The sequence below is a fragment of the Heterocephalus glaber genome, unplaced genomic scaffold, assembly GCF_053883595.1.
Source record: "Heterocephalus glaber isolate CG9 unplaced genomic scaffold, H.glaber_assembly_v1.0 deba00001150, whole genome shotgun sequence".
In the NCBI taxonomy this organism is placed as follows: Eukaryota; Metazoa; Chordata; class Mammalia; order Rodentia; family Bathyergidae; genus Heterocephalus; species Heterocephalus glaber.
Window position 1 is genome coordinate 1,729,108 of NW_028258204.1, and position 18,996 is coordinate 1,748,103.

Below are 18,996 nucleotides of genomic sequence, written 5' to 3' on the forward strand. Positions count from 1 at the left end.
GTCAATAGCTTTTATAATGTGAATAGTCTCAATTCTCTAAACAAAAGACACAGATTAGCAGAATAGACCAAGAAACAAAGCCCATACATGCTGTATACAAGAAACACATTTAATTTGAAAAGAAATTCACAGATTAAAAATGAAAGGATGAAAAGTAGTACTCCATGCAATGGGAACAGACAAAGTGGACTTTAAAACTGATCAGAAGAGGGGAAAGTGAAGCATACAAAACTGATCAGCAGAAGGAATGAAAGTCATTAAATATTGGTTAAGGGGGCAATTTAACAGGAAAAGATCACACTTATAAACATATATACACATAAACCCAGACCACCAAACTTTATAAAACATACTACTGAACCTAAAAGATCAGATAAACACCAACACAATTATAGTGAGGGACCTCAATACACCACTGTCACACACAGACAGGTCAAGCAGACAAAAAAAAAGTCAACAAAGAAATATGAGAATCAAACCAAACCTTTGAAGAAATGGAGTTGGGAGATATCTATAGAGTGTTCCACCCAATGACAACAGAATACACACTCTTCTCGGCAGCACATAGAACTTCCTACAAAATAGACCACATGCTGCCCATGAAGCAGGCTAAAGTAAATGGAACAGAATTAAAATTATCCTGTGCATGTTATCAAATCATAGTGCAATAAAACTAGAAATCAATTGCAAAATAAATCATAGAAATTATGCAAACACATAGAAATTAAACAGTAGCCTCTTAAATAATCAATGGGTCATAGAAGTAATTAGCTCCCAGAATTAAACCATAAAGCCAGTACAACATACCAGAACATACAGGACACAAAGCAGTCCTAAAAGGGATGTTTGTAGCTGTGAATACCCACAATACAAAAACAGAGCAAGCCCAAATAAATAACCTAAGGATGCACCTCCAGGTCCTAGAAAAACAAGAGCAATCCAAATCCAAAGCTAGTACAAGGAAGGAAATTATAAAGATCAGAATACAAATTAATGAAATTGAGACTAAAACAATACAAAAAAAATCAATGAGTCAAAGAACTGGTTCTTTGAAAGAATAAACAAAATAGACAAACCTTTAGCCGATCCTTCTAATGTGGGCTAAGAAAAGACCCAAATAAATGGAATTAGAAATGAAAAAGGTGAAGTCACATCTGATGCTGTTGAAATCCAGAAGATTATTAGTAACTACTTCGAGAACCTATACTCTAATAAATTGGAGAATTTAGAAGAAATGTATAGATTCCTAAATATATATGAATTACCAAAACTGAACCAAGACCATCTAAAAGCCCTGAACAATCCACAATAACTGGCAATGAAATTGAAGAAGTAATATTAATTTTAAAAAACTACCGAACTAAGAAAAGCCAAAGTCCTGATGAATTAACTGCCAATTTCTACAAGATTTTTAAAGAAGACATAATGCCAATACCCCTCAAACTCTTTAATAAATTTGAAAGGGAAGCAATATTCCAAAAGTCATTCCTGGATGCTAACATTACCCTGATTCCAAAGTCAGAAAATGGCCCAACCAAAAAAGAAAACTACAGGCCAATCTTTTTATTCATCATAGATACAAAATCCCTCCGTAAGAGTCTGGCAAACAGAATGCAACAAATCATCAAAACAATCACACTTCAGGACCAAGTAGGATTTATTGCAGGGATGTAGAGATGGTTCAATGTACACAAATCAATTGGTATAATATGTCACATAAACAGAAGCAAGAAAAAAATTATAAGATCATCTCAATTGACACAGAAAAAGCCTTTGACAAAATCCAACTCCCATTAATTATAAAAATTCTGAAGAAAATAGGTACAGAAGAACCTTATCTCAATCCGATTAAAGTCATTTATGACAAACCAATGCCAACATCATATTAAATGGAGAGAAGCTGGAAGCTTTTTCTCTAAAATCAGGAATGAGACAAGGATTCCACTGTAACCCCTCCTGTTCAGTACAGTTCTTGAAACATAAGCAGAACAAGCAAGCAAGAGAAAGAAATAAAGGGGATATGTATAGTAAAGGAAGGAGTCACATTATTGTGCATTGCAGATAACATGATCCTCAACATAGAAGGCCTAAAAAATTACTACCAAAAATCTTCTAAAATTAATAACCAAATTCAGTAGTGTAGCAGTATACAAAGTCAACACACAAGTATCAATAGCATTCCCATTCACCAAAAATAAACTTACCAACAAGAAATTAGCAAAACAATACCATTCAGAGTAGCATCTAGAAAAATTAAATACTTAGGAGTTAACCAAATCCAGAAGTCAAAGACCTCCATAATGAAAACTACAGAACTCTGAAAAAGGAGATTAAAGAAGAAATCAGAAAATGGAAAGATATCTCCTGTCCCTGGATAGACTCATTCAATACTGGCAAATGGCCATATTTTCCAAAGTAATATACAGATATATCACAATCCTGAACAAAATATCAGTAGCATTTCACACAAAAGTAGAGAAAACAGACCTAAAATTCATATCAAACCAGAAGAGACCCAGAATTGCAAAAGCATCCTGGACAACAACAGCAATGCAGGAGGCATCACAAATCTGGACTTCAAGTCATACTACAAACCTATAGTGATAACATAGTGTGATAATGCCACAAAAACAAACACGAGGATCAATGAAACAGAACAGAGGATGCAGAAACAGCTCAGGCATATTCAGCTATTGATCTTTGACAATAGGGCCAAAAACATAAACTAGAGGAAAGATAGCTTCTTTAACAAATGGTCCTTGGGAAAACTGGTTATTCATGTGTAGAAGATTGATACTAGACCCATATCACTCACGTTGTACTAAACTAAAATCAAAATGGATCAAACACTTACCTACTGGAAGATAAAAATAGATAAAACTCTTAAAGTAATAGGTATAGGCAAAAACTTCCTGAACATAACTCCAATTCCATAAGAAATGATACCAAGAATCAACAAATGGGATTGTATCAAATTAAAAAGCTTCAGCACAGAAAAGAAAACAACCAACAGAGTAAAGAGACAACGTACAGAATGGGAAAAAAATTGCCAGCTATTCCTCAGCCAGAGGATTGATATATAGAATATAAACAGAACACAAAAAAATTAGGTCCACAAAATAAAAGACCTAATCAAGGGCTGGGGATTTAGCTCAGTGGTTTCTCTGCCTGCTGCACAAGTGTAAAGACCTGAGTTCAATCCCCGGTACCAAAAAAAAAGAAAAAGAAAAGACCTAATCAAAAAATGGGCAACTGAAATGAATATATACCTCTCAGAAGAAGTAAAAATGCCAAAAATACATGAAAAAATGTTCAACATCACTGGCCATTAGAGAAATGTAAGTTAAAACAACACCGAGATTTTCTATATTGCTTGAGAAAGAATGGCCATCAATAAATCAAATCACAGCCAAGGCTGGTGAGGTGGGCAATGGGCTCCACATTGTTGGTGAGAATGTATACTAGTACAACCACTATGGAAGTCAATGTGGAGATTCCTCATAAAACTAAAACTAGAAATTCCATTCAACCCAGCTATTCCCCTTCTAGGTATCTGAATGAATTAAACACATCATAATACAGGGATCCATGCACATCCATGTTTATAGTAGCACAACCCATAATAGCTAAATCATAGAAGTAGTCTATATGTCCATCAACAGATGAATGAGTAAAGAAAATGTGGTAGTTATAGTCAATGGAACACTACGTTGCTACAGAGAAGGATAAACTTGAGTCATTTGTAGGGATATGGATGCACCTTGAGACAATAATGTTAAGTGAAATAAATCAGACACCTAAGTGTGGTTTCTCTCACGTGAGAAACCCAAAACCCAAAATATAAATAAAGAGCAAAATAAAAGATGCCTAATAGGAAATAATGAGAAGGGGACCAAGAGATGGAGGGAGAGGGGAAGGAGAAGAGGGAGAAAGGATAAAGTAAGAATGAAGACGTGTTATGTATATGCACCAACTCCCCATGAGGAATGTGATCATTATGTTCTGTAAACATGTATGATTAACAAAATAAAAGTTGAAAAAAAAAAGAAAATGAAAAAAGGCAAAACCCAACTATAAAATAGGCAAAGGATCTGGAAATTTTTTTTGAAAAATAAAACATACACAAATGGTGAAGAAGCAAGTGAGATGTTCAACATCATTAGTCAACAGGGTAATGCAAATCAAACTCACAATGATTTCATGCCCATTAAAATAATTTTCATTTAAAAAAAAGTCAGTGCTAAGGTCTAGCATGGTCTCAGTGACACGTAAAGTTCTCTTATGATTAAAAGTCCTTACAAGGCCCACAAGAAAGGCTGGAAGGTGACAGCTGAGGAGTAGGGCATTCCTTTTCGACCTCATTGGAATGTCTCATAACTGACTGTGGTGCTGGCTATCCAAATCTGTGCGCATGCTAAAATCTGTCTCACTGGACACTCCAAACAGACAAATTGTATGTGTGGATTATATTTCAACAAGCTGTTACTTAGCTGTGCGTGGTAGTGCACACCTGTAATCCCAGCACTCTGGGAATGTCAAAAGTTCACGCCCAGCCTGGGCAACTTAGTGACTTAGTGAGACCCTATCTCAGAATAAAACATTTTAAAAGGGCTGGGGATGTGTTTCAGTGAGAAAGCCGAGGGTTCAATCGCTAGTACTGGAACCAATCAATCGTTACCAAAGTCAGTTGACTCCTTCCTTCACAGTATGTGAGCAAATTTTAAAACGATGAAGTAGTGTTTATATCTAGCTATATGTACTAGTTCTGCAAAGATGTCCACATCACAAATACACTAATTCTCTGCTGTGTGCATATGGTTATATATACCCTTTTTTTCCCCCAGTACCGGAAACTGAACTCAGCCTTATGCTTAGTATACATAGACCTGAATTTTTATATATACCTTGTATTTTCTAATCCTGCTAAATTCAAATACAAGTTCTAGGGGCTCCTAGAGATTTCTTAGTATTTTCTCTGTAGATGATCATTTGATCTACATATAAAGATTTTCTTCTACCTTGCCAACCCTATGCTATTTGTTTCTTTTTATTGCCAGACTATTTTGGTTTGGGCCTATGTTTCAAAGTTTAATGGACAGATAAAGAGTAAGCATATCTGCCCTTGTTCCCCACCTTAGGGAGAAAGCATTGTATCTTCTCCATTCATATAAGGCGTTCTCACTGGAAGTGTGGAGTACATGTCTTTAATCTGTTGAGAAGTTTCTGTTCTACTTCTAGTCTCCTGATAGCTTTTACCATGAACAGCTGTAGAATTTAGTCCAATACTTTTTCTGCAACTACTGACAGGGTCATATGGCTTTTTCCTTTCTTCGGTTAAAATGATGACTTTTGGGGGTGGATCTTCCAATGCTGAACCAACACTGCCATCCCTATAATAAAACCACTTTCTACATACTGCCAGATCTGACTTCTAATAGTTTGTTTTATTAAACAAATTTCTATCTATCTTCATACGTTTTTCTTCTACTACCTTTATCCAGTTTTAGGATTAGCACAATGTTGATTTCCTAAAATGTGGGGAGAAGTGTTCCTTTGCTTTTCTGCTTTAAATGTTTGATACATCATCAAACATTTAAAATGTGTATCATCAGTTAAAATGTGTATGAGCCTGTTGTTGTCATATAGGTAGGTTTTCAAGCTAGGAATATACTTTCTTTAATAGGTGCTATTCAAATTTTATATTTCTTCCAGAGTCAGTTGCATTAATTTATCTTCCAAGGTACTTCAGAGAAGTTGTCAAATTTATTTCAAAAAATATTTTTGTAATATGCTTTCTAATTCTTTTAAATTCTGTAAAATCTGTGGTAATGTCTTCTAGATCTTGATATTATAATTTTAAAAATGTATACTTAATATTGTGTAATAGGAAGAAAAGGTCTAAAGGAGCAGGGGAAGTGGGAGGGGTAGGGGAAAGGAAAGACAGGAAAAGAAAAAATATGAGAAAAGGAAAAAAATGGAAACAAAGTCTTTGCAAATAAGGCGGGGTGGAGAGGGTGAAGGGAGGGCAGGGGAATGGGGGAAAAAATAAGAACTAAGATACTCATGTAATGGTACAAGATCCCAATGATGAATGTAACTGTATTATATACCTAAAATGTACCAATAAACTTAATGGAAAAGAAAAAGAAACAGAACCTTATGCAAGCCAAGCAGGCATGGCACCACTGAGCTACATCCCCAGCCCCATGTACACACATTTGCACACACAAAAGAATGAGAGGAAAAATACTCTTGCCAGGGTTGCCCAAGAGCAAGGTGAATAGGTAGGAGAGTAGAGAAGGAGAAAACCTTTCTTTTCATTTTATATTTGCTTAATTTTCTTTACAATGAACACACACAATTTTGTTGGTACATAATAAAAAAATAGGGCAGGGGATTTAGCTCAGTGGCACCGCACCTGTACAAGGTCCTGAGTTCGATCCCTGATACCTCAATGATAATAATAATAATAATAATAATAATAATAGCCAAGAAGCTGAGATCTTTCAGTGATATTTTGTTTATTTATTTATTTTGGGGGTACCGGGGATTGAGCTTGGGTCCTTGCGCTTGCGCAGCATTCGGCGAAACCACTGAGCTAAATCCCCGGCCCTTTCAATGATATTTTGGTGATCTAATCTCTTAATTAACTTGTATCACTGAATCCTCACCTGAGACTTACCTGTTTCTACACAGCATTTTTCTCCACTTGGCAGATGGTAAACCTGAGCCTCAGTGGACCAGGCTGGCCCACTCAGGTCAGAACTGGCCCAGTATGGAAGCAGAGCCCACATCCATGGACCCCAAGTCCAATGATCCCTGGGGAAACACTCAAGCTATTTTTTTAACTCTCCCAAAACTGACCTTCTGAAGTCTACATCAACTACAGTAGACGACATACAACTAATAGAGCCATTATGGATAAACCAGTCTCATGCAACAAATTTAAAACATCATCAGAATCCAAGCAAGAGCTTAAGTAACACCAATGGAGGCTCAGAGCAGCTGGTGACCAGGTGCCAAGACGTGACTGATTCTCCTCTTTAAAGTGTTCCAGTCATTTAAACATGCACTGGAGATGTGCCACCACTGGGGAAATGGGTTAAATGACTTAAATGCCCCAATTCATAATGGAAAAATACCCAGAATGACTTGTTGACTGTTGTACTCTCTGAAGAAAGCACTAAAGCTATGCGGCACTGAGGCACTGCAGCCGTGGGTGTGCTGGAAACTGTCCTTGGAGAGACATCTAGTTTCCTTTTTCTGAAAAATGCTTCCAAAACATCTGACATAACCTCAGTGGTTTTCTTTAGAAAAGAAAAAATAAGCCCAGTGTCTTGGCTGTGTCTTTGACTGTCTTATAAAGTTTTTTCTCTCTGCTATAATCATTGGCACTTCCTGCTCTGATATTTGGAAGTGTTGTTGAGCCTATCTCTGTACCAGCTCCCAAACATCAGTCCATGATGTGGTTCTGTTCAGGGCCACCTTCTCCACTGTCCACTGCCCACCCTGCAGCCCTTGGTGACCAGCAAGCCAGGTCCTTTGCCCTTTACCCAACTCAAATGCCTCTTTCCCATCATCCCACACCCTGCCCTGCCATCCCAGCAGAACTCGGGCTCCTGCTCTGCTCCCCCAAAGCCCTTTCCCCAGAAGTTGTGGCACCTTGTATCTGTGTGCGCCTATCTTTGGAGAGGCTGCAGGGCACCTCAGGTCATCTTCACATCTCAGTCCCTCCTACCCGGAGCCTGGCTCAATATGTGTCACCAGGTCAATGTCCCATGGTCACATGAACCAGCACCCCAGAGAACCAGGTGTTGCATTCTGGAAGTGAGCAGTCACTCTGAACCTGCTGCAGGTAGAGCACTAGCAGAGGGATTGCTGACAGGTTCCTGGTATCTGCCTTTGGGGGTCACCTGACCTGCCAGAGAAAACCTGCTCCCTCAGGTCCTGTGGCTGGAAAAGCTCTGACATGAAGCAGGGAAGATGTGGCTCTCTCTTTTGGCCCCTGGGGGAGTCAGGGGCTGTCATCTTGGCTGCCTCCCCAAACCGTGGTGAGCCTGGCCACCAGGGGCTCCATGCCCAGCCCTACTGCACCAAACCCCAAATTTGCCCTCTCTTTCCATAGGCCAGCATGAGCTGGACTTCCTCTCCCATGGGCCAAAAGGTTCAGCCACCAGGCACAACAGTGTGTGCTCAGGAGATAGAATCCTCCCTTGCCAGCATAGCTGTGGCTGGGCCACCTCTCAAGAAAGAAGCAAGCTGCTCCCCTATTTGGGACACTTCCAGATAAGCCCGCCCCCTGGAGGAGAACTTGTAGAGTTTTCCTTAAGGAGAAGTGAGAGGACTTCAGTGGCATTTCCACAGTATGCATGGAGTCCTTGTGGACGCTAGAACTCATTCCTCCCCAGTGTTCATCGCTTCGCACCCACTGACCAAGCAAAGGGTGAGTGTCTGTCGTTAACAGTGACACACTGCATATTTCAGATTAGCTCGGAGAGAGGGTATTAAATGTTTTCATTACAAAGCAATGCCAAATGCTGGAGCAACAGATTTGCTAGTGACCTTGATTTGATCATTGTCCAACATACACGTGTATTCAAACATCCCACTATGCCCCTTAGTGTACAATTCTTGTATGTCAACAAAATTTTTTTAAAAATCTCCCTCAGATGTTCTTGGCTTCCACGGCTTCTCTGTCCTGCTGCCCTGGCCAAGCCCTCCCTCATCCTCTTGTCCCCATGGTAGGCCTGGTCCTCTTCTCAGAAGCAAAAGGCCCCTGGCTTCTCCTCCCGCTTCCATTCCAGGCAGATGCAGACCATAGTACTGAGGCTTCATCTCTTGCTTGTTTTGACTGAGGAAACCAGGCTCTTTATACATGTCTCAGGTTTTTATTATGACATAATGGCTGTGCCTGTTAGTGGGGTACAGGACAATGTTCCAGTATGCCTCCATGCCGTGTATCTATCAGTTCAGGACACAGAGCTTCCATCATCCCCAGCACTTAACATTTCTCCAAGATGAGAACACTCAGATTCCTCTCTTCTAGCCACATTGGATGACAGCATTTCAGAGATGAAGGCTGCTGCTGTGGCCCCGGGACTGGCTGGGCCAGATCAGAGCCAATGCCCAGGTCTGTATGACCTAGATGAGGCTGCCCCAACAGGCAAGGCCCTGGGGAGCAGGAGGAGGGTGGAACATGCTCCTGCTCTCAGCAGAGGGACAGAGGTGTGGGTTGTACAGGTTTTCCTGAGAAAACGACTATAGCAGGGAGATGTTTAGGAAAATCATCCCTTTCCCAGTGCCCCATTCAGTTTACCACAGTTTATCACAGCAATTGTTGCTGCTTGCCAGGCACTGTGACTTGCAGGCTATACCAGCACTGGCCCACTGGTGTGGAGGTTCACCATGGTGCTTAAGACACACATCTCAAAGGCTTCAAGATCCCCACAAAAGCACCCCAAATCCCTCTACTGGACAGGGGAAGATGCGACATTTGTGTTTGGGAAAATGCTTCGGCAGTTGCTCACCTAGAAGTGTGTCATATTTGGAATGGAAAAACAGCAATACTGTGGCTTTCTTTGTCAGCCACACCATCTGCACAGCTCCAGGGTGGGGCCAGGCATGAATGCCAGCTCCCTCCCACTACTCCGATCACTGCAGATGCTGCCTCTCAATTCTCAGTTTTCTCACCTATAAAATACTCCCTCCCAGGACTATTCCAAGGACAAAACAAAAGAATACAAAGAGAAGAGCCCGCTGGTCTCCAGGGAGCCCTCCTTCAGTAAAGGTTGGTGGCTACAATTCATTTGTTGACTCTTGTGCTTTCTCATTTGTTCTCGAAGGACATAGGTAACTTTTCTCTCAGGGACACAACATGTGGTTTTCCGGACCCTCTGTCATAAAGCCTCAGTGTCTGTTTCTTCAGCCTTCCTTTCCAGGCTGGCAGGCCTGAGAAGGAGATGGCTACAGGGTATTTTCATTTTGCACTTCAGCTGGAAGTCAAGGTGACAAGCCACACGTGGAGGTAGATAATTTGTAAAATAGTTCTGTTCCAGCCTCCACATTTTAAGAATTCTCTCCTATTATGTTAGAAATGTCCTTGGGTGTTCAAAGAGAAAATAGCTCCCATTATTGCACCCCAGAAACCCATGTGGAGAACATCTGTTGAACCCCAGTTGGCCACATTGACCAGCCTGGGGGCTGTACTGACCCTGAGCTGCCTGGCTTAGTTCTTCTCACATCGACCCTGTAAGGAAGATCCAAGTCCAGAGGCTCAGGGCACAGCACACTCGGACATCTGGAGGTGAATCTTAGGAAAGCTACTTCCACTCTCTAGGCCCCAACATCTTAATCAGCAGCATGGAAGGAAGCTGTGCCTAAATATTATTGAGACCAGACACAAAACAGAAGGACAATGGAGTAAATGATGCAGAAGCCACAAGGCAGCTAAGCATGGGAGCCAGAGAAGGAACAGAACCTGGGAGTTTGGCTTTTACAAGGGAACAGGACTAAAATATTCTGTGTGAGATGGAGGACTGGTCCCCACATCTCTGCTCAAAGTCAGGTGTCAAGATGTACATTATTGGTTGGGAAATATGGCTGAAACAAGCCTGGTCCACTGTCTGAAAAGTGGGTTTATTTGAGGTTCTGGATCTGAAGAGAAGGCTGGGCAATGAACTCAAATTAATCAAAGTCCCGAAGCTGGCTTATTGTCTAGGCCTAGGGTTTTGCTAGCATCACCACAGGACAGAATCTGTAGTCTGAAACACAGTTCTTCTCCATCCACGGGGGATTCATTCCAGGACACTCAGTGGACTCTTGATAGCACAGACAGTACTGAATTGTATATTTGTGTGTGTCCCCCTTATCCACAACTTTGCTTTCTGAAGTTTCAGTTACCCATGGTCAACCACTGTCTGACAATATTAAGGGGAAAATTCCAGAAATAAATAATTCGTAAGTTTTAAATTGTGACCCCCCTCTCAATAGTGTGATGAAAATTCATTGTCTGCCCCATCCTGTGTGGAGTGTGAGTCAGCACCTTGCCCAGCGTATCCATGCCGTATACACTACCTATCCATCCTGTAGTTGTCTTGGCTGTCAGACCAACTGTACTAGCATCACAGTGCCTATGTTGAAGTCACCCTTATTTTAGTTAATAATGGCCCCAAAGAGCAAGAATAGTGGCACTGGCAATTCAGATCTGCCAAAGAGAAGCCACAAAGTGCTTCCTTTAAGAGAAAAGGTAAAAGTTCTTGACCTAAAAGGAAAGGGAAAAATTGTTGCTAAAATCTACACTGTTACTATTACATATGTATAGGATAAATTGTGTGTGTGTGTGCGTGTGCACGTGTGTGCGTGTGTGTGTGTGTGTGTGTAAGTTCTGGTGCTGTGCAAGCTTTCAGGCATCCCTTATGGGTCTTAGGTTGAATGCCCCAAGGATAAAGGGATTGCTGTCTAATGCTTTGTCCGGTGAGATTATCCACAAGACTGAAACACTGATGGACAAGGCAGAGAGAAGAGAACAAAACAACCAAGACATTCTCCTTAGAATAAAGCAGCACATCAACATTCCAAAATACAAGGCAGAAAGCAAATTCAGAAAAAGATACCAACAAATCAATAATCAGAACATGGATTTGCTTCAGATAAAAGTTAAGTTTATAAAATACTTTGACAATACTTCAAAATTACTAGAAACTACTAAGAAGTTTTTAAAATACTATCCATTAAAAACGAAATCAAGAGGGGCCAGGGATTTAGCTCAGTGGTACCGCTGCCTGCCTCGAAAGCTCAAGGTCCTGAGTTTGATCCCCAGTACCAAAAAATAAAAAAATAAAAAATGAAATCAAGGGCAGGGGATTTAGCTCAGTGGTTCTGCCTCCTGCCTTGCAAGCACAAGGACCCAAGTTCGATCCCTGGTACCAAAAAAAAAAAAAAGAAATCAAATAATTTTAAACAGGTAAAATGAATAATGAATACTAAGATGAAATATTAAGTAGCTATGAACAATATAGAAATCTTAGAAAAGTGTGGTCATTGAATTTTTTAAACATTCACTAGAAAAGATAAATTTTAGATAGAAACAAGTCAAGGAGAACTTACCAAATTGGAAGATAAGGCTGGGAAATTCACCCATGACATAAGACACAGAGACACAGAAATCAAAAGATATATTTGAAAAAGCAGTTATGAGACCTTATGTCTTTGAGACATTCTTACCTCTATCTAATAAGGACCACAGAGCAGGAAATGGGGAAAATAAAAGAAAAGACCTATTTGAAAGGATAATAAATGAGAAATTTCCAGAACTGAATAAAATAATCTCAGAATGCACTATGAGTATCAAGCAGGATAAAAAAAAACAAAACAAGTCTACACTTACACTAATTGTAACAAAACTATACAACCTCTATTCTAGGATAAAAACAAAATATTGAGCCGGGGATGGAACTCAATGATAAAGCAATCGCCTAGGACACTAGGACCAGGCCCTGGGTTGCATCCCCAGTACTACAAAAAAAAAAAAAAATGCTAAAAGCTATCAGAGGGAAAAAAAAAATTGCTAATACAACAACAATAAGACAATAGGAAATTTACATTGGCATGAATGACAAACACAATGAACTTTCCTCAAATGAGCTGAGAGTAAAACCTGTGCATTTAGAATTGTATGGGGGCCAGGGATTTAGCTCAGTGGTTCCAGTGCCTGCCTAGCAAGCGCAAGGTCGCAAGTTCGATCCCTGTTGCCAAAAAAAAAAAAAAAAAAAATCTTTGGGCTGGGGATTTAGCTCAGTGGTTCCGCCGCCTGCCTCAAAAGCGCCAGGACCCAAGTTCGATCCCCGGTACCAAAAAAAAAGAATTAGTATTGGGCCGAGGATTTAGCTCAGTGGTTCTGTCGACTGCCTTGCAAGTGTAAGGTCCTGAGTTCAATGCCTGGTACCAAAAAAAAAAAAAAAAAAAAATAGAATTGTATGGCAATGATTCATGAGTTGTAATAAAAGGGTTTTCTTTTTTTAAGATTTTTTAAAAATTATTTTATTAGTACATATCTGCAGTAAACAATGATTACATTCCTAGTGCGGAGTTGGCACATGAACAAAACACTCCTTAATTCCTTTGTGCATCCCCTTTTCTTCCCCTCCTTCCCCTCCCTCCACCTCTTTTTTTTTTTCCTTTGGCACCAGGGATCGAATTCAAGTCCTTGCGCTTGCGCAGCAGGGGGCGAAACTGCTGAGCTAAATCCCTGGCCCTCCCTCCATCTCTTGATTCTCTTCCCCTTTGACAAAGATCTCTCTCCTTCTTATGATCTTTTATTTTGCTCATTTTTGATTTAATTCTCCTATAAGAGAAACCATGCAATATTTAAGCTTGTGCATCTGATTTGTTTCACTTCACATTACGGTCTCCAGGTACATCCATCTTCCTACAGATGACTCAAGTTTATCCTTCTTTATGGCAGAGTAGTACACCGTTATGCATAAATACCACATTTTCTTTATCCATTCATCGATTGCTGGACATATAGTTGCTTCCAAGATTTAGCTATGATGAGTTGTGTTGGTAGAAACATGGATATGTATGGGTTGCTCATACGATGTCCTTTTTTCTTTCTTTTTTCAGTTTTTTGAGACAAGGTCTCACTATGTATTTCAGGCTGGCCTTGAACTCACTATGTAGCCCAGGCTGGCCTGGAACTAGCAGTGATCCTCCTGCTTCAGCCCTCTAAGTGGTGGGATGACAGGACTGCACCACCACACCAGGCTGATATTGATATAGGAGAAATAGATGTAACTCCCAAACCTGCTAGATAACCAAAATGTGAGTTTGTTTCTCTAAAATTGAAGAATGAATTCTAGGAACAACAGAGGTTAATAGTAGGAAAAATTTATTGAGAGAAAGATAGCTTCTAAGAGAGACAGAAGGGGGACCAGAAAATGGGTTGCCCCTAAAAAGGGTTTTCATAACTAAAAGACTGAGAAGGTCTACCACCTACAGACTCTCACTGGAATATGGTTTAATCCAAGGTACTGTGATATGTTCTAACCAGGCAGGTAAGACACACAGACACAGGTGTGAGCGTCTGAAGGAAGATGTCAGTCATTCTCACAGGTTCGTAGAACAGCAGGTAGGGGATTCTGTGCAGGTCCTGTGGGAAGTGTGGGCCAATCAGGGGCCAGTCAAGGGCCAAGAGAGTGAGGGGGAACTGTGGGCAAGAGCCTTCACTATGGTTTCCAGTGGACAGGGAGGGAAGCAGCCTTGGGCTGTGTTAGTTTGAATAATTTCAGTAGGCTTTGCAGAATCACCAGGCATAGGGATTGTCCTAGTTATCTGGTGCCCACCCATGGGGGTCAGGAAAAGTGACTGGGGGAAAGGTGAATGGGGGCGTGGGCTTTGGATTGGGTGGTCAGCATGGGAACCAAGCTGATCAGTATCTCTACAAATGGGCCAGCCTTTGGGGCCGGTCCCTTTACGGCAGCAAGACCCAAATGTTGCAACATCAGAAACAAGAAAATAAAAATGCAAGGTTTCATTTTGGTCCAAAGCAATGTGGACTGAGAGGGAAGCTGTGGGATTCAAAATACAATGCCATGCACAGGGATGAATAAAACAGGTCATTCAACTTAATTTACAATAAAAATAGAAATATATTAATATACAATAATTTCTGTGTTTAACAATGTCATTTTTAGATAAGAAGTCTACAATGGGAGTTATTAAGTGGGTATTTAAAATTTGCAGTTACTTTTTTAAGGAGGTTAGAAATACTAAGTAACCTGAGGTTTTTTTTTTTTTTAATAAAACCATACCCTTAAGAAGGCATACTAAAAAGGATATCAATATTTATTGCTCCTATGCCATCAGAGGACAAATTGAACTAAAGACAATTTAAAACTTTTATTCAACAAAAAGGATAAATAAAATGGAAAGAAGCTAGTTTGGAAAAGGATGCTTATGATGCATATAACTGTCAAGAATCAGATTCCAGAATTTATAAACAAATCCTAAAACTCAATGTGAAAAATAATGAAGAGTTTCAACTGTATTTGTTATGCTTTGTTATTTTAAAATATGTAAGATGTGTAGGGCAAGACAGCAGGATTTGATCAAGATTTGTGTTGGCTGGATAATACTGATGTGTGTGTTCTCATAGCCTCTTTACTATTGTGTATTTTAAGGGTTTTATAATTTTTTTTCAAGAATTAGAAAGAACTGGGCCAGGGATTTAGCTCAGTGGTTCCACCACCTGCCTTGCAAGCACAAGGACCCAAGTTTGATCCCTGGTACCAAAAAAAAAAAGAATTAGAACTGTAAATATTACAGTAGGATCAAATACAGACCCATTCAATTCCCAAGTCTTTATCTCAACCACCACACTGGGAAACAAATGCTCACTGTCCCCTCCCCACGGGGAGCTGGGCTGTGAACAGCAGGCAGGGATGGCAGGGGGAGGGTACTCAGGGGACAAGATCTGTGCCTCCCTGCTGCAGGGAGTCCCTTTCTTTCTGGGGTGGCAGGTGTGTCCTCCAGTTTGCCTCACTCTGGACATGCAGTCCCTTTGGGGAATGTTCCAGGCTCCTCCCACAGCATCAGGCAGTGGAGCCACTGGCAGCTGCCTGGACTCACAGTGGGCAAAGAAGGACCCTGTTGTCATTTGTGCAATGGAAGCCTCATTTTCACTGATTCTCAGGGCTTCCTTCTCACTCCCATCATTTGGTTAAAGATGTCAATATGAGGAAACCCAGTCCAGTACTTACTCGAGGGAAACAGAAGAATTAGAGTTGCATCCAACCCATGGATGTTTCAGACTCCACAGTGTGGGCTTTTTCAGAGAATTTAAATATCAGAGACACAAAACTTATACAAGTTGTTAATTAAAAACAACTTGGGAGTCCCCAGTTAAAGCCAAAAGGCATGTTCATAAATCAGTGTGCAACTTGTAACTCTTCACCAGCCACAGAGAACTTACCATTTGAAATAAGGTTATTTTCCTCAAAGAAAAAAGCCAGTTTCCAAAGGTGACATACTGTGTGCTTCTACTTCTATTACCTCCTCAAAATGACAAACCCACCCAGATGGAAAAAGGTGAATGGTTGTTGGGGTTGAGGACAGTGGCTGGAGATGATGTGGGTAGCAGGAGGGAAGTCATTGTGGTGGCAGGAAGACACTTGTGTAGTTGTGTGTAGTGGTAGTTATACTGGCTACACATATGACAGTGCACAAAACTACACACACATTGGAGGAAGGTCAGTTAGCTCACTTTTGGATTGTACTACAATCACATAAAATGCAACCACTAGGGAAATGTAGGTGTACTATCTTTACAACTTCTTGTGACTGGATAGTTGTTTTAAAATTAAAATTTAAGAAAAAATAACCTGTGTACAGTTAACTTTATAGACTAGGGCTTGGCAAATTCTTAAATGGTTGGAAATATTTAAAAAGGAAATGTTCTGTGTCACATGAAGTTATACAGAATTCAAATTCACAGTCTATAAGTAAAGTTTCATTGGAACAAAACCATGCACATTCATTTGCTTATTATTTGTGGCTACTTCTGCATGATCTCAGCAGAGCTACACTGTTGCTACACAGATTTTCTGGCCTGCAAAGAATAAATTACTAACTCACTGCGCCTGCCTGGCAAGCACAAGGTCATGAGTTCCATCCCCCCCGGTACTGCAAAAAAGAACAAATTACTATCTTTTAGTAATTTCATTTCTTATTATTTCACTATTATGAGCAGTGCTAAGAGGATGTGTGCACATATGTGAGACTATCTCTAGAATACAAATTAAGAAATGGAAGTGTTGGATTTTTAACAGATTGCCAAACTGTCCTTCAGAGTGGTAGTTCTGGTGAAGAACTTCCAGTAATGTAAGAGTGGCCTGCATTAGGTTGTCCCTTCTGCCACTGCCATTTACAAACTCTGGACAAAACATGATAAGAAACACTACTTGAGGCATGGAGATCAACCAAAACAAAAGTTTGGTGAGCTGTGACTGACAGGAAAGAAAGCAAATGCACCCTAAAATAAGCAGAAGAAAATAATAAAGATGAGAACAGATGACATAGAAAATGAAAAAAGTAGAGAAAGTCAATAAAACACAGAATAGTTTTTTTTAAGAATCCCAAAACATGTAAAACTCCAGTCAGACTTGTGAGAGAAAAGACAGAAAGTGCCAAGATCAGGAATGAAAGGAGAGACATTACTACAGAACCCACAGGCATGGAGCAACTAAGGAACACTATGACTGATATCACGGTGACAAATCCAAACACTTAGTGAAATAGACAAATCCCTTAAACAACTTTTTTTCAGGCTCCTCAGGTCGGCCATGTCAGACTGAGTAGCTTAAACTGCAGAAACTCCTCAAAATCCTGAAGGCTAGAAGTCTGAGGTCCAGTCATCAGCAAGGCCATGTTCTCCTGAGGCCTCCCTCCTGGGCTTGTTGCTCTCTCTTCTCCCTAATTGACTCTTCTTAGAAAGTTGCTAGCCATTTTGGACCAATGTCCATCCAAAAGACCTCACTGTAACTTAACCCTTTAAAAGCTCTGTCTCCAAAGGTTGTATTCCTTAGAGCCTGGGCAACTTAGTGACTTAGGGAGACCTTGCCTGAAAATAAAAAATTTTAAAACACTGGCCAAGTAGCTCAGTGCAAAGGCCTTGGGGTCTAATCCCTAGTAGTACTAATAACACTAATACCAATAATAATAATAAAACCTTAGTAAACCAATTCCATCAATAGGTAAAATGAGTAACATGTCATACCACATGGGTTTATCCCAGGAATGCAAGGTTTACTTAATATTTACCATAATATTTAGCAAAATAATCAGATACACAAGCTTAAATATCACATGGTTTCTCTTGTATGAGAAACCCAAAGCATAAATAAAGAGCAAAATAAAAGATAGATAATAGGAAGTAGTGAGATCTTTTTCAAATGGGAAGGGAACAAGAGATGGAAGGGAAGGAAAGGGGATGTGGAAAAAAAGGATTTAAAGGAAAAAAATGGAAATAGAGCTTTTACAGATGGGAAGGGGATCAAGAGATAAAAGGAGCAGGGAGGGATGGAAGGGGTAAGGGGACAAAAAACAATGAAAATGTGTGCCACAAATACCAACTTCCCACAATAAGTGTAGTCATCACGTACTGCAGACATGCACTAATAAAAAACTCAATCATAGGCTGGGGATTCAGCTCAGTGGTTCCGCCGCCTGCTTTGCAAGAACAAGGATCCGAGTTCAATCCCCAGTACCAAAAAAAAAAAACCAAAAAAAACTCACTGCAACAAACCACACTAATAAGCAAAAAGCTATGTAGTCATTTTAGCAGATGGGACAAGCACCATATATATACATAAATATAATCTTATTTTTTAAAAAAGAAGCACTTAGCAAACAAGAATTTGGCTCAACCTGATAAAGTGCAAAAATCTAACATCATACATAATGAAAGACAGAATGTTTTACCGCTAAGTACAGGCAACTTACACTTTCTCAACGAGGGCTGGGGATTTAGCTCAGTGGCACTGCACCTGCCTCGCAAGTGCAAGGTCCTGAGTTCGAACCCCAGTACCAAAAACAAAAAAAACCACTCAACAATTTCTCAACGTAGTTTAGCAACCCTAGCCAAGGCAATAAGGCAAGACAAATAAATAGAATGCATAAAGATTGCAAAGGAGGACATAAAACATCATTTGTGGATGTTAAGATGGTCTTTGGAGATAATCCAAAGAAATCTTATTTTTGGAAAGCTATTAAAATTACTAAATCTACTTCCAGTGTATACTGATCAAATGCATTTCAATACCCTAACAATTAGAAATGGAAATTTTAAAAATGCCATTTATGGTGGTTAAAAAATTAAAATATTTACACACAAATTTAGTTTAGTGGAGAGAGAACATATTAATGAACTGAAAGATACTATTTCTCAAGCTAGATCTACAGATCCATTGTAATACTAACCAAAACCTCAACAGGCTTTTG

General features: G+C 40.0%; 1 protein-coding gene across 4 annotated transcripts in view; it reads left to right on the forward strand.

The window, feature by feature from the left end:
* CUNH10orf53 (chromosome unknown C10orf53 homolog) overlaps nucleotides 1-11,968 on the forward strand; it is a 50,828-nt gene extending 38,860 nt beyond the window's left edge. Inside the window, exons 3-4 of one of the 4 annotated variants that reach the window (XM_021251950.2) lie at nucleotides 9,047-9,130; nucleotides 9,712-11,968. In XM_021251950.2, the coding sequence (XP_021107609.1) occupies nucleotides 9,047-9,130; nucleotides 9,712-9,785 (158 nt within the window). In that variant the 3' untranslated portion in view covers nucleotides 9,786-11,968. The other 3 variants (XM_087210616.1, XM_021251949.2, XM_021251951.2) reach the window with 3 other exon arrangements.
* Nucleotides 11,969-18,996: the final 7,028 nt, after the last annotated feature.